This window comes from Neoarius graeffei, chromosome 21, assembly GCF_027579695.1.
Source record: "Neoarius graeffei isolate fNeoGra1 chromosome 21, fNeoGra1.pri, whole genome shotgun sequence".
Classification (NCBI taxonomy): Eukaryota; Metazoa; Chordata; class Actinopteri; order Siluriformes; family Ariidae; genus Neoarius; species Neoarius graeffei.
The window spans coordinates 22,158,302-22,178,558 of record NC_083589.1 but is presented as its reverse complement, the minus strand read 5'-3'; the positions used below and the strand labels follow the sequence as shown (position 1 = coordinate 22,178,558).

Below are 20,257 nucleotides of genomic sequence, written 5' to 3'. Positions count from 1 at the left end.
TGGTACCTGCTTCCTCATGGCTACATGGAGACATGGCATCAAGGGACTTTACGGAGTTGGAAATGACCATGTCTTCTTTTGTGACAACCACCATGCTTCTCACCCAGTTTCTCTGTGAGGAAGTCAAACAACTCAGTCTTGTTCTTGTCATCATGCAGAAAGCTCTTCCACTTCACAGGTGTTTGTTGCTTCCAGTCAGGGCCGTTGACAGCTTTGGCTGGGCCCGGGACAAAATAATCTGAGTGGGCCCCCCCCCCAAATAATCTGAGTGCCCCCCCACACACATACGCGCGCACGCACATCGCCACACAGCAACCACCCACACCCAACCCCTCTTTTCACAGTCTCCATTCACTCCAACCCTTAAATAACAGGTATTCCAAGCCCATTATAACAGTCAACCATTTTATTTCAACATTTCAACATATTTACAGTTTGAACATTTCCTTAGTCTGCAACTATTCAGGTGCGAAATGCAATGCGCCGGACTTTTGCTGTGGCAAAGTCGTCAATAAGGTCATTGAAGTCCAGCTTCTTTGCAAGTTCGCGCTCTATAGAGAGCATAGCCAGCCCATTGAGCCTCTCCTGTGACATGTTTGAGCGCAGGTAGTTGATAAACCAAAATGATTGTTTACGGGATGGAACTGGGCCTCAATGAGAACGGAGTTATGGCTTTCCCAAAATCTGAACATAGAAGCATCACCACTAGTGATGTGTACAGTGAGTTTTTCAGTGTATTTTTTTGTCTTGTTTTTCATAAACGTCCTTTCTGTACTCGATTTAGAATGTTACAAAAAAAATTGACACCCTCCCAACCATGTAACATTAGCCTATCTGACCTGGGGGCTGACACGTTTATTACGGATAAACCAAAAGGATTACAACGTTCCCTGGATACAGAACTGGACCGAGAAGATTTCAAAATCTTAACGTGTAAGCAACAACAATAAAACAGAGGTTGTTTTATTCATTTAGGGCTTATTAGGCTATTTTCATTAATTGCGCTTTTCATACAGGCCTATCATTTTTCACTTGAGCAAGGGAATTGTTTGAAGAGTATCCAGTGTAAGCGAAAGTTTAATGTTTTGCAACAGACTAACCTCAAAACACCCCATTTATAGCCCATTCGTTACATTAAACTCTATCTAGCTGGCAATTTCACATGCCGTCGTATCTACACCGGATGATTTCCAACAAAATAAGGTTTAATTAACAAGAGGCAGCGTTCCACGGGCTTTCAGCTAACCGGAGTCCAGCTCAGCGCAGCTCAGCAAGCGTGCCTAAAACATTTGGATATGATTGCCACATACATACCGTAAAATACCAAATAATAGCCGAGTTCCAATTAACCGCCGAGTTCCCTTTAACGGCCGGGTGTACGCGTGTGTTGTGACAAATAAAGGCCGGTTCCGAATACTCGCCGGGGTCTAAAAAAAAAAAGCGTCCGAACGTTCTATCTAGAATCTTGAGGCCCAGCACTTTTCTGGTTTTCTGGTGTTTAAACGATTTTGCATTGCATAGTTTTCTACCGAAACAATATGAATGAATGAATGAACGAATGAATGAATGAATGAATGAATGAAATTATTTCTATAATACTGTTTACAACATTTTGTTACGTGATAATAAACATGCCATTTCAATGTTATAATCTTGGTCTACCGTAATATTTCTTGAGGAATGCAACTCCGTAACTTTTGACAGATGTCTTAGCCACCCCTTTGGGTATACCCAACGAAAGCCAGCGTGTGTGGTGACATTGAGGACTGCGGGTTTCCAAGGTTAGACTGCTGCTTCTGTTAAACGACCTAAATTGCCGAATGCATGCGTCAAAGCACACACTGAGTTTTATTAAAGACCTTATACCATTTCACTTGCCCTTACCCATTCGGATCTGGAAGACGCTTTACAAAAAAGGTGAGAGCGTTCTAACATGCATTTCAGTCTGCTCGCGGCCAATCTAATCCAAGGGGCCTTTTCAACAAGTAATCTGTCGTGCAAGTTGGGCAGAAGCACGCGTCAGGCAGGCAACATGTAGGCCTACAAGTCAGTAACCTATTCAACTAACTTTCATCCGAACTTTAAGTTTTCTACGGGGTCGAGCCACCGTACCAACTCACTCGGGGAATAGGCTCATATCGGCCAAATAGGGAGACGTCTTGGAGAGAAATGTGAGAATGCAAGATGACAGTATACTATGTAGCCACTGCAGGTCACTTATTTTTCAGCATAAGAAAAAACCCTTTGGTTTGACACTTCGCACCCTAATTATGTTGCTTCAACGTCGCGCCCTCCATGCAATTTCAGATTGACAGACATCGCGAAGCGCAAAGGGTGGAGGCTGCATGGGTGAGGGTGATAGCAAGTGACCATAACTTTGCAGAGTAATTAAATCACAGTGCTGCGCACAGACAATGGTGTGGTTTCTTGATTATTTTGTAAAGCATGCACTTAACTAGTCATTAACAGGAAAAGGTGTGTGATTTATCCTTTATCCACCCCGACTGTGCCATGCGAAGATGCATTCTGCGTCTTCAAAATTCCCCGAAGTCGGCACCGTGCTATCTGTAATCTAACTCTAAACAAACTGTAAGTTATACTGGTTAAAAGTAGGCCTATCTGAGAATGATTTTTTTCCCCGTTTTGAGGTAGATTTTGGGGAAGGTGTTTGTGAAGAAGGAATTAATCGCCTGTTCCAAATAGCCGCCTAGTCTCTAATACGCGCTGGGTCTCTTACGTGATTGAGACAAATAATCGCCCGGGCTATTATTTGGTATTTTACAGTATATACATACAAACAGCCACTCAAATCTCCACTGCCAAGCCTCTACCTCTCCAACGCCAGATCCATGTAAACAACACGGACGATTTGGAATTACCTTATTCTATTCTATAATCGGCTGGTCAGTGCTATACTCAATACTTAAGTGACTTACCCATCCAGTGAGGATTATTTTGTTTACAAGATGCCACATCTGAGTCGCTGACAAATCCTGAATTTCTGTAAAGATAACTGTGCAGAGGTTTATAAGCACGCAGTGCTTCACCACTGAACAGCGAGGGAAAGTTGATGAGGTAATTATACACGTCCGGGTATTCCGCTGGCAGTTCAAAATCCGGTCGTGAAAACTCCGTCCGGAAAGCCATAAGGGTCACAAATCTGTAGATCGTTTATTTTAGACATATATCTAGTTATCTGTTCATTAGAAAAATGAGCCGTGTAGTCCGTCGGTTGAAATTGATCCATTCTGTACACGAGTGCAGCAGTATTCAGCGGTGTTTTTGACCGACAAGATGGCGGTTGTGTACTTTCCGGTCACGTGACTGCAAGATCTCTATAGTGCCGTGTTATTTGGCGCCTTAATCAAAGACCAAACCATTTCTGCATTAGGGGTGGTACGTGGGTTCTTGAATCTATTTTCGAAGACAATAAAGGCAAAAGAACCAGAAATCATTAATTGAATGCAAATATAGCACAGTTTTCTCCCCCAAATCAACACATTTTGAAATGAAACAGAATGATTAATGGCATCTTCATGAGGGACCAGTTCTGGGCCCCCCCTCATGCCTGGGCCCGGGACAAAATACCCGGTTGTCCCCCCCTGTCGACGGCCCTGCTTCCAGTGACTCTTCTCTGGACACCTTGACCTCATTTCAGCCTGGTTTCTGCATTTAAACTTGCTTTTTTGGAGGTATTAAATACAATGTCTACTCAGCCAAATCTGGTGCCATATGATTCCACTTTAGGAAGAATATCTTTTGCATACACCACATGCACTACAACAGCTACATGCATGATCTTGTAACTACATGTACATTAGCATGCAACTACGCTACAAGAACAGCCATAAATAATGTAGTGACTGAGCCAATAAAAACCTAGGTGGTGTGATGAAAAGGCATGAAGTCGACATTCCTCAAAATTGAGTTAAAACATTTAATAATAATAATAATAATAATAATAATAGTAATAATAATAATAACAACATTTATTTCAATAGGGGGAAACATATTTAGTAAAAGTACCAGTTTACAATACTATCATACTGCAAAACTGTCATATAACCTATTGCCATATAAGTAGTCCTACTAGTTCGAAAAGAGGCCCATGTGTTTATTCCTCAAAATAGATTACGTAACAGACATCATACCTAGGCTGTTGAAAATAGGAAAAATGAAACCGGAATCCTTGAAAATGCATAAATTGACACCAAGATCATTTAAATCAGTCGAGTACATCCATTTCTACATGGGAAATTCATTTTTCACAGGTTGCCATGGCAGCCATCTTGGAAAATGGCCACCATTATGAACTTACACTGTTGAAAATTAGCAAAATGAATGCAGCATGCCTAAAAATATGTAAATTGATGCCAAAATAATGTAAAATGGTAAATTACATACACTTCCATGGAAATATATTTCACATGTTGTGATGGCGGACATCTTGAAAAATGGCCACCATCTTGAATTTCTAGGTGGCATGCCAGATGAATTTTGAAAGTATGTCAATGTGAGTAAGTATGCAAAATTTGGAGCTTGTATCACCATTTGCATGATTTTTCTGTTATCTGCCACACTAACAGTCTAATAGACCTTGACCTGTGCTATTGATAAGAGATAATCAACGTTATTCACTTCATTTTTAGTCATCATTTTTTTGGCTCATCGGTGTATATTGTATAATGCATCTGTAAAAGTTTCACCTTTGGGAATGTCATCACTTAGAGGATCCAGGAAGTCGATGGAAGGGTTCAGATCAGCCATTTCCAAAATGGATTTCTTCTTCAGGTTCTTGGGGTCAGAGAAATGTAAATAATTGTTCAACTCTGCTGCCTCTGTGGGGTTCAGGCCTAAGGATGGAATACAGAAAATTATTGAATGATTATTCACCTTGTTTCTGGTATTATTCCTGTATAACACACAATAATGGCAAATTAATTATTATTGATCAGAAAATTAACAGAACAGTACTACTAGCTTTGAAAGAGTTCAATTTCTCCTTGAAAACTTTTAAACAAAACCATGAAGGGAGAGGTAGTGAGCTGAATCACAGCCCAGTCTAATACTCACACACAGCTGCATCTTATCTCCAAAAGTAAACGCAGACACACACATATACACAAGACAGAATCTCACACAGTAACCATACCCTCAAAGCTGCGGTTAATCTGTACAGTGCCATGAGGGCTCTTAATGTATGCGCCACGTGGTACCACAGCCACCTCTTTACTGATGGTAAACACAGTCACAGCTAGTCTCTTCTCTTCACTCACTTTCACCTACAGAGGAGAAACTGCATTACTACAGCATCTCAACAACCATGAGGTTTTTATTGGCTCAGTCGCTACATTATTTACGGCTGTTCTTGTAGTGTATGTAAAGGTATTTAAAAGTGCCTTATAGATCATACTTCAAGCCTGAGTCTAAACATTACAATGTAAACACCTCATTTATATATTTATGTATGTGTTTACTTGGACTGACTGTTCTTTACAGATTCCAGATTTGCAGATTACATCATTCATTTTGAATTGCATTTTGCACTTCATAATTGAACCAGTTAACCATTTAGCAAATTAAAGGACTTGTGTAATATTAAGTTACAGTGATAATATTAAGTCAAAAGGTCATCCATGTAATTTTGAAAGTCCTCTATTTGGTTGATATGACTGTGTGATTACTGGCTGAGTATGCTGTCTAGTAACTATTCCAAGCTGGTCTCTGGCTCACCGTGACTTTGTCCTCCACAGTGTCATCTCCCTCTCCCTGGTGCCGTATCTCGGTGTGCTCATATTGGTGTGATGGATCGCCCATAAAACGTCCCTTAACTGCGATAGTCACCTCTGCTGTCAGGGCCTCGGTGGCAAGAGGGAGCAAGTGCCAATCCATGCAGTTAAAACTAAATGAGAATCAAAGTTATCCTGAAACAAATCTTCTAAAATAACTTCTACAGCAAGATATTTATGTGAAGGAGTTTTTAGATACAAACTACCAGTCAAAAGTTTGAATTCAATAGATTGAATATGCAATATATTTCAGCTTGTCTTTAAGACACAACTTAAATAAAATTAAATATAATCTATATAATAAGCGGCAAAGTTTGTTTGTTTGTCTTGAGCTAATGTCACCATTTCTCGACAGATTTTCACCAAATTTGGCAAGTAGGTCCGGGGATGACCCAGAATTTTGCAGATATAAACAAAATTCATGTATGGGCCCCAGGGGGTCCCCAGTGGGCCCCTGGGTGGTGGATGTTTGGATTTTTGTTTGTCTTGGGTTAACATCAACATTTCTCGATGGAGCCTCACCAAATTTGACATGGAAGTCTGGGGACAACCCAGAATTTTGCAAAACCCGAGCAATGCCTGGGTAACCTGCTAGTATCTAATAAAATAGTAAAATCTAGTCCTTTGGAACAGGTGTGTCTCAAACTTTTGATTGGTATTTTAAGTATAAATGAGTTGGAGACAAATTTGCATTTTCATGTATATGCAAGAGAAAAAAGAAGTGCCTGTAAACTGAAAGTGATAGAAGAAGAAGGGCATGAGCTTCCTTGGCTGGCAAACAAATCCATTTGTTTCCCTGACCAATGTCAGTGTTTTGACAAAGATAATATACTCATGCACTATATATTCCCTTTTTTGTACACTTTTATGTACATGGATATACAGTGTGTCTAGAAAGTACAACCCCAAATCAGAAAAAGTTGGGATGATATATTGAAATTTAAATTCTAACTAAAAACAATGACTTGTAAATAATATTTGACCTGTATTACACTCAAAACAGCACATTATTTGATGTATTACCTCATCAACTTTGATTTTTTTTTTCAAAATAAATATTTATTTCAATTTTGATTCTTGCATCACATTTCAAAAAAGTTCAGAATTCACCACACATTCCAGGGCTCGAAATTCGCGGTGGTCCGGTCGCCCGAGGCGACTTAATTTGTCATTTGGCGGGTAATTCCTGTCACTAGCCAGCCCGGCTGGCTAGTTGAAAATAAAAAATATATATGAAGCGAAGATTCAGACACACCGTCAACTAAAGCCATCACATATTAAGCACGTGCTGTGTCTGTGTTAATCGATGTGATTATCGGCAGGACGGAAAATACTGAAGAATTCCGAATCATATTGTGTACGATCCAGGCTGTCATTTTTTTCACTACTGCGCATGCATATAACGCATCTTGTTGAATATCGCGGTAATCACATGTAGTATTGGACCAGGTGGGTGGAGCACAGAAGCACGGCAGGCCAGAACTGAGTTCTCAATGAACTATTTATTGCTAGCTTTTCAGCCTTTTATCATTTCCCAGCCGCGCATGTACGCGTGCGCACACACACACATGTTCTGGTTGGGGAGCGAGAGCTCCCGTTCTCTGCTCTCCTCTCCTTTTAAAGGGCGTGGTCACTGGGGAAGATACACAAACACAGGTTAATCCCCATGAGGTGCAATGATTCCACCACTTACCTTCCCTGACTCCACCCTCCATTCACAGACCAACGCTTGGCCACGCCCCCGCTGCCACATCACGTTATCAAATTCAATAGATGTGGCCACATTATCGCCCATTTAAACACATGTTTTTGTTGTTGTTTACATCTACATCTGCCAAAGCTACGTTGCGATGTGGAATTTTCTGAAAGGTGTACAGAAACCGCCAGAGATGGGGACAAAGCGACCTCGGTCTGAAGAGGAGAAATGACAAAGGACTTATAAGCAAATGTGGGAGCAGGGTAGGCCTTGGCTGTGATACGATTTTTATGGAATAATTAATTTTTTTCAAGTTGATTCCTAGTCAATATAAAGCTCCTAATGCTTTCTCTCTCATAATTTATTTTTCTCTCCGTGCTCTCACGGAAGGCGGTCGCATTTCTCTGCTCTCCTCTCCTCTCCTCTCCTTTTTTCCTGCTTGTGCTCTTTGTTTCGTCTCGTCTGCCTATACTTTTTTTTTGAGAGACTCTCTCCGCATTGAATTTCTAAACTAAAAAAGCATGAATTTGATAAACTGGTCTCCTAATGAAATTGACAGTTTTCTCAACAAGAAGCCTGAGTTCGGGGGAACGTCTGTGGAGGACATTGAAGATATCTGCTTATTTGGAACCATGATTACCGGACTTTTGCTGATTGGATTAGGCATTGCCCTGGTATATCGAGGAAACCAGACAACGGTGACAGCTGTTCAAAGCCCCACAAAGCTGCCCGATATGATTGAAGCAGTGGGCAAAGCTGTCGGCACTCAGACTGTGGCTATTAGAACTTGAAAAACAACATGGTTGTCATCTTGGAGACGCTTTTGGCTTTGCAAAGAATAAGTATTTCAGAGACCAAATTGAATTGAACAGAATGGACGAAATGGACAGATATGGACGAGTGGTGTGGACGTGTAAAGACTGCGTCTGTTCGAAAGACCAAACAATCTCTATCTTATCGACATTCGGCTCCCTGAACAGCACCGGCCTTGATCAAGGCCGTTGCTGGGGCAACATTTCCCCCAGGTCACTGCTGGGAGACACTCTCGCATTCCTTCCCCAATTTTCCGCGGTCGCCGTTTTTCACCCCCCAGTGTGACAAGCGGGTGCATGACCAGCGCCCTCATGGCTGCAGGAGCGGATGGCTGCTTGCTTGCGCTGGGTTACCTCTACCTCTTCCCCTCCCCTCCTACCCCCTTACCCCCACCCCTGATTGCCCCCTCCTTTCCCCCCTTCCCCCCTAAGTCCTGTGTTTTAAAGTGTACTTGTGTTATTGTGTGCTTATGCACGGAGGTTTTTTAAATGCTCCCACACTGTACTCCTGATAGGAGCATAGTGGGGGGGGGGTTCTTTTTTTCCTCATCTTTCCTCATGTTGCTACTGTGTTTCTCTTTCTTTTATCCCTGTCTTCCTGTCCTGTTCCCCCTCTGTAAGGACAGGTTGATGGTCAATTTCACTGGTACAGTGATAATAAAGGGTCCATTCCATTCCATAAATGGTTAAATACAGAAAGCATGTTGGACATATTTTGGGTGCTATAGTCATGATAGTAAGTATATTTGTTTTCAATACTCATACACCAAGTTGCCAAGTTTTCCAGTATATTATTTTTTGTTGATATTATATTATGGTGCTCTGTGTTGTTCTCATTTATGTATTTAACAACAGTATCAAAATACTCGGGTCTTGAAATAAATGCACATTAGTTATGAACAGTGGTAACTACTCTCTTTTGCATTATTTTTGACAGAAGTAAAATCCATACATGAACAAATTTTGGCTAGTTGATTTTCTGTTTGGCTAGTTACTTTGGAAGGTAACTAGTCCGGCTGGCTGGCGAAAAAAAATGAATTTCGAGCCCTGCATTCTCTATTGGGGACAGGCACCCTATCCTTCCACAGCCATGCCTTTGTAATGTGTGCAGAATGTGGTTTTGCATGGTCTTGTTGAAATATTCCTGGAAAAGATGTTGTCCTGAAGGCAGAAAATGATGCTCCAAAATCTCAATGTACTTTACTGCATTAATGCTGCAATCACAGAAGTGTAAATTACCTTTACCAAGCGTACTGACACAACCCCATACCATGACACACTCTGGTTTTTGGACTTGTTTCTGGTAACAGTCTGGATGGTCCATTTTGGCTACGTTCACACTGCAGGCTGAAGTGACTCAAATCCGATCTTTTCGCCCATATGTGACCTGTATCCGATCTTTTATTGACAATATGAACGACACAGATCTGATTTTTTCAAATCCGACCCAGGCCGTTTGGATATGTGGTCCTAATTCCGATTCCTATCCGCTCTTTTCATATGCGACTTCAGTCTGAACCGCCAGGTCGCATTCATCCGACTTACACGTCATCAACAAGCCACAAACGTCACTATTCTGCACTGAAGTAGGCGGCGGGTCTCTCAAAAAAAGTTACAACAACATGGCGCATAATCACGGGCGCAGATAGAGGGTGGGACTCGTCCCACCCAGATTTAAATTCACCTCGTTCGGTCCCCCCCACTTATAGGGAGGAAAAACGTCTATGCTGTCTTTCTTTGTATAAGGCAAACCTCACGGAAAAATCAAAAGACTAATTACCATTCGGTTTATTGAGGTGCACGGCAGTGTATACATAGTTGCAACAACTCACATAAAACAAAACAAAGACTGATATTCGGTTGGTTGAGCTGCGCAGACTGCACAGGTTGCGAGCTCGAGCTTGGTTGCTATGGTTACTAACAGCAAGTTTGACAGGCATATCGGGTCGGGGTTGGTTTGCTGGCAGCTTTGTCTCCCCCCAGTTTTTTGTCCCCCCCAGTTCAAAAAACGTATCTGTGCCCCTGCGCATGACATCAATGCGAGGGACGCTTCGGGCTGTGAAGGTTCTGAATCTTCTCAATGGAAGGACGCAGAGGTTAGGGAGCTGATTTCCATTTAGGGGGATACAGCTATTCAAGCTAGATTGGATGGATCATACCGCAACCGGGCGGTTTTACTTCCGTAAACACTGGCCATGCTCACTGCGTGTGACGTCGTCGTATCCTGCAATGTGCATGCGGAACACTTTTAGGTCACTTTTCGTTCATACTGAGGATCACATACAAGTCGCATATATTTGTTAATGTGAACGACCTCACAAAAAAATCGGATTTCACAAAAAAATCGGAATTGAGCATTAAGCCTTGCAGTGTGAACGTAGCGTTTGTCTTTGGTCCGGAGCACACGGCATCCATTTCTTCCAAATAAGATGTGGAATACTGATTTGTTTGATCACAGTGCACGTTTCCACTGTGTGATGGTCCATTCCACATGCCTCAGAGCCCAGAGTAGTCAACATCACCTCCTCATGTGAGTGACACCCATAATACCAGTGCAGAGGAAAAGCCTGAGCCAGTGTGCTGGCATGGCGGGGAATCGGAGCATCTCCATAGTCGGAGCATCTCCAGAGTCGGAGCTCCGCAAGGGAGGTGGGAGCTGTAATCCGGATCCCCAATGCACCAGAAACCGCCCCTGATTGGGCTGTAATGTATCGCATACCGGTAAGTGTTCAAGGGGATACATATCATGCTTTGGTGGATTCCGGTTGTAATCAGACATCAATTCACCAACGCCTGGTGCAAGGTGAGGCATTGGGGAGAGCACAAGCGGTGAAAATGTGTGTGCATGGGGATGTTCACAATTATCCCTTAGTGTCTGTCCATATTCTATTCTGGGGCCAAATGCATAGAGTAAAGGCAGGGGTTAGTCCTCGTCTCACCCACTCGTTGATTTTGGGTACTGATTGGTCAGAGTTTAAAAAGCTGATGGAATATTTAGCACATAGTGGGTCCTGCACTAGTAGGTCACGGGAAGATCCCGGTGTGGCATTGACTGGAGAAGCTGTCACAGAGCTGTCTACGTCAACACCACGTCAGAGTGAGGAGCATCCTGCTCCTTCTCCCTCTCTCGGGGATTCCCTTGGGGATTTCCCGTTAGAGCAGTCGCGAGACGAGACTCTGCGGCATGCATTTGACCAAGTGAGAGTATGGTTGGACACCAGTGGCGGCTGCTGGTTTTTAAAACGGGGAAGCCCATTTTACGCATTCATCGTAAAACCTGTAGGCCGGATATCAAAGCATAGAAAGGTGTGCCCCATTAGCATAGTGAACTAGACAACCCTACCTAGTGGCAGAAAGTATTTTTGCTTGTACATTTCATGTTATAGTCTGGCTTGCCAGGCTAGTGCCTCATATCCTTAATCAAAAATATCAAACATCCAAAAATCACTGGCTATTCAACGAAGAGCCTTGAACATCATACCCTGATATGCAACACAGAGTCTTTAACACAACACCCAGCTGTGCAACACATCCTTGAACATCTTCTGCAACACAGTCTGGAAATTCATAACCAGGTAGGCTATGCAACACACAGAACCTTGAATATTATACCCAGGTATAACCTATAACACAGAGCCCACCATTCTCTTAACATTACTGAACAATATACACACTTCAGATTCATGAACATTATATGATGCACACTATTTATACACAAATTCTGCCCTCCGCTCCTTTTCCAGAAAATGGTCTCTGACCCTGTCATACTAGCTGGTTGTGCTTTCCAGAGACTTCACCAATTTCTGTTAGCAGCTAGCACTGCAGATCCCAATAAGGCTCAAGCTAGCCTACAACCAGATTGAACTACAAATGAAATAAACGAGTGAATTCAAGAATGATCAAACTGATAGAATGGATGAAAGTTAACGGAGCACAACGAGTAATATTTACATTTATTTACAGAGTAATGTACAGAGACATCAATGAGAAGAAACATTTATATGAAAAGAAATTCGGACAGCACTTTGGCACACGACTACACTTTCTGATCATACGCTTACCGTGTTCCTCGCCGACGCCGAAGTACAGAGCCCGCCCTCCTCATGTCTTTCAAACACTACCTCCAATAATCCTTCATCAGCCCGGCTTCTTGCCCCTCCCACTGTCTCGTTTAGTCCCAGAGAAGCCTGGCTTCCCTGGAAGTGACGATTTTGTCGATTTTAACCAATAACAACTAGCCGAAATTGGCTGTTCAGAGCCCTCTCATAGACTGCAACGGATACCCGGCTGCCAGCCATAGAGCCCATTGAAATAAGAAAGGTTACAGCCAGTGTTGCCAGATTGGGCGGTTTTAAGTGCATTTTGGCGGGTTTTGAACATATTTTGGCTGGAAAACGTCAGCAGTATCTGGCAACGCTGGTTACAGCCTGGCAGCAAAGGTGATTCTCATAGCGAACTGCAAGTTCGTCAGACATCACTCAAATAAGTTACAGGATAGTTATGAATGTAAATACAATCTTAGGCATATATTATGTTATGCAAGTTATTGTTTTAATGAGAATTCAACGTCATAGATGCCGCAGTTTGGGGAGAGAATTTTAGGGGAAGCTCGGCTTCCCTTGTTGTCTCTGAGAAATTGCCCCTGTTGGACACTTAGGGCAAGATAAAACACTAGTTCGAATAATGGCTCGGTTCTATTGGCCAGGGATTCGCGGGGATGTCCATTGGTGGTGTGCGGCGTGCCGTGAATGCCAATTAGTAAATCCTGCGGCCACTCCAAAAGCACTGTTGCCCCCTCCTCCTCTAATCGAGACCTCCTTTGAGTGAATTGGGATGGATCTCGTCAGGCCATTAGATCAGTCAACATGGGGATATCGCTTTATTTTAGTTCTGGTGGACTATGCAACGCGATATCCGGAAGCAGTGCCTCTCCACAATATCTCAGCACGCAGTATTGCAGAAGCGCTCTTCCGCTTTATCTCCCGGGTCGGGATTCTGAAAGAAATCCAGACAGACCAAAGCACTTCGTTTATGTCATGCACACTGTGCGAGCTGTATGGATTATTGGGGATTAAGTCTATCCGCACCAGTGTCTATCACCCACAAACGGATGGCTTAGTAGAGCGATTTAACCAAGCACTCAAGAACATAATCTCAGAGACTCAGATTGTTTTGCAGGTCAAGGGGCCCACAGGGCCCCTCCTGGGAAAAAACAGGGGCCCATTTCTACAATGGGGGGCCCAGTGATTATCCTTCAGTTGAAGCGAACCTAGTGAGCGAAGCGAGCCCAATGAACAGCTGGGGCAGCCCAGGGGCTGTTTTTTTCTTCTCAATTCTGTTTTTTTTTTGGTTTTAGAAGCCATATGAAGCAATGTAGATGACAAAAATCAATGCTTCAACCAAATATATTGAGATATTGTTTAATCAGTGGCAATATTTTGGAATTCAACCACAGGCCACTATACATCACATCTATATTATCTCCTCCTTGTAAATTATAGCACAAGAATGGGTTTGATTTTTGCATGCTGTGACGATCTAATTCTGCTTGTCTCTAATCATCTCTACTTCTAATTTCAGAGAATCAGATGGTGGTAGTAGTAGTGGTTGCTGTTGTAGTAGTAGTTGTTGTTGTAAATCTAATTACCTTGGGTATCAGGGGCATCAGTTTTTTCAGGTGAATGTACTCTCTCTCTGCCGAAGAATGACAAAATAGATGTATTTTTCTTTTTTTTTCTTATCCATGTTTTCTTGTCTCTTTCGAATATTCATACATAGACCGTAAGACGCCACCTAGCGAAAGACTTGGATCAGGTTTTACTCGCTTGGGACGCTACAAACGGGGCGACGTAAATACACGAACGGGTCCGACGTATATTCAATATGGCGGCGGTCAAAACAAATTCATCCGATGCTGAAATCTGTTGAATATCCAGATAATTATGTTGGAAGTTGCATATTTGTGCAAGATTTTTGATATTGAGACCATGAAGTCAAGTAATATCAGTCCCCCCAGGATTCCGTGGGCCTTTTTTGTGATTGTTGCGGGCTAAAATGTCTGATGTTGCGGGGGTTTTTCCAAAAAATTGCGATGAAAGTTGCAGTGTTTTTTAGGTTTTTGTTGCGATTATATTGCGGGAGGAAGTGAAAGTTGCGAGGAATTGTTGCGATTTTCTCTTTTTGTGATTAAAATTGAGTGATATGTTAAATATTAAAGTTATTACTGAAAAACTATTGATTAAAAAAACAAAGACACTGAGAAATGGTCCTATAAACAACTTTACCAATATAAAAGATTACCAGGACTACAAAAATGCAGAAAAATAGGCTTTACTTTCCAAATGCACCTGTTGGTTCAAAAGTTAAAGTGCATAGAACCTCACAGCACAACATGAAGTTACCTTAAAATATAATATAAATGCCTCAGCATTCATGTAAGAAAAAAAAACTATTAATACTAGTACTGTGTGCAGGCAGTCTCGCCTGAAGACTAAATTAAACAATAATTATAAACTAATAAAATAAATGGCTCAGGCTTCATAAAAGAAAAAAAACAATTTGAACAGAATCTCACAGTATGATGCTGAAGCTGCCTAAACAATGGAAAATAAAATACCATTTTGGCAAAAATGTTGGCATCCATTAATTTCTTGTTTTAAGTAAAAAAAATAATGTAAAGTGCACACAGTCCTTCACTGTAAACATAACACACTTTCAGTAACAGAATTTAAGCCTACATAAACACTGACTCACACATGCTGCTTCTCTTGAACGTATACACGAAAGTAAGCAGTGTTGCCAGATACTGCTGACGTTTTCCAGCCCAAAATATGTTCAAAACCCGTCAAAATGCATTTGAAACCGCCCAACTGAGCGGGAAACCACCCAATCTGGCAACACTGGAAGTAAGGCGGAAGGTAGTTTGTCGACGTCACCTCAAGACGACGCCAACGATTGGTCAAATTTGCGGGAAAGTTGCGGTGATTGGATATAACTGCAACACCGCCCTGAATTCACGGGGATTGGTTGAATTTGCAAATCGCAACTTCGCGAAATCCTGGAGGGTCTGTAATATGCCACAAAACGTTCCAAATAGGGTATAAAATGCTCGCGTCCATATTGGCCCCTGCCCCTCTCGACAATGCGTTCATTATTCGAAATAGTGCGTCTAAGACGTGGGCGTGCCAACAATCTGAGTCTCTGTAATCCGGAAATTCATAAGTGAAGATGCGTGTAATTGGGATAAGTGGCTCGAGCCCCTGTTATTCACAGTACGAGAGGTCCCGCATGCCTCCACGGGGTTTTCTCCATTTGAATTATTATATGGGCGTAAACTGCGTGGTATTCTGTCCGTGCTATGAGAAAATTGGGAGGAGGGACATTCACCTAGCAAAAACAAAATCCAGTATGTTCTTGACCTGCGCATAAAACTCCACACCTTCATGCACCTAACCCAGGAGAATTTGCGACAGGCACAAGAACATCAAATCCAGTTGTATGACAGGGGCACGTGCCTTAGAGAGTTCATGCTAGGAGACAAAGTGCTCGTATTATTGCCCACATCGAGTTCCAAATTAGTCGCCAAGTGGCAAGGCCCCTTTGAGGTCACACGGCAAGTTGGGGACGTCAACTATGAGGTGAGGCGAACAGATGGGGCGGGGCATTGCAAATCTACCACCTCAACCTTTTAAAACGCTGGAATGCAAGGATGAGAGTGGGTCCTGATGAAAAAAAATGAGACCTTACACACCCTATTTCCTGCAATCTGAGCTGTTTTTAATTAAAACACCTGATGCCTATTTTAATACTTATTGAAATAAAAACACTATTATATAGAACAATATGTATCAAAATCAATATGTGTATTGTATTAATTCAAAATAATATCTACATTTTATGGGGACTGGTTATTACTCATTGTCAACATCACTTGTTTTTCTAAAAAATGTCCATTAAAATTCATAGTTATTTACAGTTCCATTAATAATTCAAATTTTCATATATTCAATATATTGAATTAAATAAAAACATTCATAATTTATGGAAACTGACCTTTTCCTAATGTCCACATTACTTGTATATAATTTCTTCACAATGTCTATTTAAACTTTAAAGTTATATAGTTATCAACACTGTCAGCTATAATTCAAATTATCATATATTCAATGTACTGAATCAAACAAATGCATATTTTATGGGGACTGTCTTTATCTTATTGTCCACATCACTTGTATGTTTTCTTTAAAAGGAAAATGTCTATTTACACTTTTTACAGTTAAAAGTTATTTACAGTTCCCAGTTATTTTTGAAACAAAATTTTCATTCGATCATTTAGACTTCAGCTTCTTGGCCAAAGCCAAAAGCTTATCAGTCCTCACTGTTTTCCTTTTTCTTTCATTAGCCAGCACCTCCTGTGTTTTTACATGCTCTAACCTGGCTCTCTTCTGCTCTCTCTCACACTCCTCTCTTGCTTTCCTTTTGCTTTGCTAAACTTGTTTTTTATACCAGCATTAATTTCATGTACCTTTGCTTCATCTCGCTTGTCAATAGTATTCGGCATCTTGAGAAAAAACGTTGATTAGAGGAAAGTATTTTTGATATGCAGCTCACGAACATGTGTAAGGTTTGATAAAAGAAAGCATATGTGGGTGTCTTTGTAAAAACTCTTTTGATTGGCTATTATGGTCTTGACATCGATGTTTTGACCAATAACAATGTAGATAACACGAATTTTACATCACATTCAACGAGATTAAACGAGACTAAAGATGGCAACTTACAAATAATGTGTAAACATCGTTGGAGTTAATAAAGTTTGAACAGCATGAAGGAACATACCCCAACCCCCTGAAATTAATTTAAAAAAATTTTTCAACTTATTTGGCATAATATAAAAAGGTCGTTTTTTACTCAGAAAAAGCGGAAATCTGCCTAAAAGCGGAAAACTCTCATCCCTGTGGAATGAGGGGGTCCCCGTGGTGTTGGCGTCGGTAGTCCCAGAGAAGGCGGAGCTGGGGCCAGAGGTGAAAAAGATAACATCTTGGACCACTCCGGTCCCTTGTGGAGACCACCTCTCACCGGCCCAACTCACGGAGGTGGCCAAGTTGCAAAAGGAATTTTCCGATGTGTTATTGCCCCTTCCTGGTCGTACCCACCTCATAGAACACCACATCGAAACACCCCTGGGGGTGGTAGCACATAGCCGCCCTTACCGCTTACCTGAACACAAGAAAAATGTGGTTCGGGACGAACTCAAGGCCATGCTCGAAATGGGCATAATCGAGGAGTCCCACAGTGACTGGAGCAGCCCAGTGGTCCTGGTTCCCAAGACCAATGGGTTGGTCCGGGTCTGTATGGACTATAGAAAGGTCAACGCAGTGTCTAAATTTGACGCATACCCAATGCCTCACATTGATGAGTTGCTTGATCGGTTAGGCGCTGCTCACTTTTATTCGACACTGGATCTATCGAAGGGCTATTGGCAGAGCCCCTTGACTCCTCTATCGTGAGGAAAAAATGGCCTTTTCCATACCGTTTGGTTTACACCAATTTGTCTCGCTCCCTTTTGGGTTGTTTGGGGCACCTGCTACGTTCTAGTGGCTTATGGACAGGGTCCTCTGCCCTCATGCTGCCTATGTGTCCGCCTATCTGGACGATATAATAATCTACAGCCATGATTGGCTGCAGCACTTGGAACACCTGAGGGCCGTTCTAAAGTCACTGAGGCGTGCGGGCCTCACAGCTAACCCGAGAAAGTGTGCAATTGGGTGGGTGGAAGTACAGTATCTGGGGTTCCACTTGGGTCATGGGCAGGTGGGTCCCCAAATTAATAAGACTGCAGCGATTGCAGCCTGTCTGTGGTCCAAGACCAAAAAGCAGGTGAGACAGTTCTTGGGGCTGGCAGGCTATTATCGTAGGTTTCTACCTAATTATTTGGACGTCACCAGCCCACTTAACCGATCTCTAAAAAGGGGGCTCCAGATCTGGTCCAGTGGCTGGAGCAGTGCCAACAGGCTTTCTCTGAAGTAAAAGCTGCACTGTGTGGGGGGCCACTTTTACACTCCCCTGACTTCTCTCTCCCCTTTATTTTGCAGACTGATGCATTGGACAAAGGGCTGTGGGCCGTTTTGTCCCAGGAGGTGAAGGGCGAGGAGCGCCCCGTGCTGTACATCAGCCAGAAACTGTTGATGCGTGAAAGCAAGTACAGCTTGCTTTCAGAAGGAGTGTCTTGACATCAATTGGGCGGTCCTTGCCCTCCGATACTACCTGCTGGGGTGCCCTTTCACTTTCTGTTCGGCCCACGCGCCCCTCCAGTGGCTCCACCATATAAAGGATGCCAATGCGCGGATCACCCGTTGGTATCTTGCCCTCCAGCCATTTAAGTACAAGGAGATCCACAGGTCGGGGGCACAGATGGTGGTGGCAGACTTCCTGTCCCGTCGGGGGGGGGGGAGTCAGCTTCTGACCTGAGTCGGGCGGTGGGGGTATGTGGCAGCGGGGGCATGGCCAAGCAGCAGTCTGTGAATGGAGGGCGGGGTCAGGGAAGGCACGGGCGCAGATAGAGGGGGGGATTCATCCCACCCAGATTTAAATTCACCTCGTTTGGTCCCCCCCACTTATAGGGAGGAAAAAACATCTATGCTGTCTTTCTTTGCATAAGGCAAACCTCACGGAAAAATCAAAAGACTAATTACCATTCGGTTTATTGAGGTGCACAGCAGTACATACATAGTTGCAACTGCGCAGACTGCACAGGTTGCGAGCTCGAGCTTGGTTGCTATGGTTACCCACAACAAGTTTGACAGGCATATCGGGGACAGCTCCTCCTAGTTCAGGACCCCAACACGGCATGATGAAGGGTGCCAAAAGGCAGAAAACGATTGCATCGTTTTTTCAAAAAAAAAAAAAAACGACTGTAAGTAAACTATGCCTTACTTTATCATATCACCTTGCAATTTTTTGATAGTCTGTTCAAAGTAATGTCGTAGTGAAAGTAAAATCGTACGGAGTGATGCCTTTCTGGTAGCCTCCTTCTTTTGGTGGTAGCCTGTAGATACAGTACTTAGAAGGCAGTTTTAATGTTTAATCTGGCGTTCCCTGTCATAATTTCAGCAAGCATATTGTTTCATAAGGAAACTTTGCGAAGAGTTGTTGACTGACTGCTGCTCACGCAACACACAGGCATAGTTAGAAAGTCAGGATGCACTGGTTTACACTTTACACACACACACGTAGCCCAGCCTCTCGCTATTTTTAACAGTTGGAACTTAGCGGTTTTAAAACTAGTTTTGGAGTTTTGCAATTTCTGTGCGTGATGATAATGTGTAAACTTTGGATTTCCATTGGCTATGTTAAAATGTTATCATTGTCCTGGCCTGCAGGTAGTTCCTGGTGATGGCAGTGAGGGAGGTGAAATAACATGTATACACACTACCGTTCAAAAGTTTGGGGTCACCCAGACAATTTTGTGTTTTCCATGAAAAGTCACACTTTTATTTACCACCATAAGTTGTAAAATAAATAGAAAATATAGTCAAGACATTTTTCTGGCCATTTTGAGCATTTAATCGACCCCACAAATGTGATGCTCCAGGAAGGTCAGTTTTATAGCTTCTCTAAAGAGCTAAACTGTTTTCAGCTGTGCTAACATGATTGTACAAGGGTTTTCTAATCATCTATTAGCCTTCTGAGGCAATGAGCAAACACATTGTACCATTAGAACACTGGAGTGATAGTTGCTGGAAATGGGCCTCTAGACACCTATGTAGATATTGCACCAAAAACCAGACATTTGCAGCTAGAATAGTCATTTACCACATTAGCAATGTATAGAGCAGGGGTGGGCAATTATTTTTTCCATAGGGCCACATGAGAAACAGGAAATTTTGTGGAGGGCTGGACCATAAGGCTGAACTAAATTCTGCATAATATTAATTGTATTTCTTTATATAAAGCAATAA

The 20,257-nt window shown here is 42.5% G+C and overlaps 1 protein-coding gene across 2 annotated transcripts in view; it reads right to left on the bottom strand.

The window, feature by feature from the left end:
- The window catches only part of LOC132870041 (radial spoke head protein 9 homolog), a 73,829-nt gene that overhangs the window by 35,512 nt on the left and 18,060 nt on the right, over positions 1-20,257 (bottom strand). The window contains exons 2-4 of one of the 2 annotated variants that reach the window (XM_060903583.1): positions 5,734-5,902; positions 5,153-5,282; positions 4,707-4,853 (exon numbers count right to left, since the gene is read on the bottom strand). In XM_060903583.1, the coding sequence (XP_060759566.1) occupies positions 4,707-4,853; positions 5,153-5,282; positions 5,734-5,902 (446 nt within the window). The remainder of the gene's footprint in view (positions 1-4,706; positions 4,854-5,152; positions 5,283-5,733; positions 5,903-20,257) is intronic. The other variant, XM_060903584.1, reaches the window with a different exon arrangement.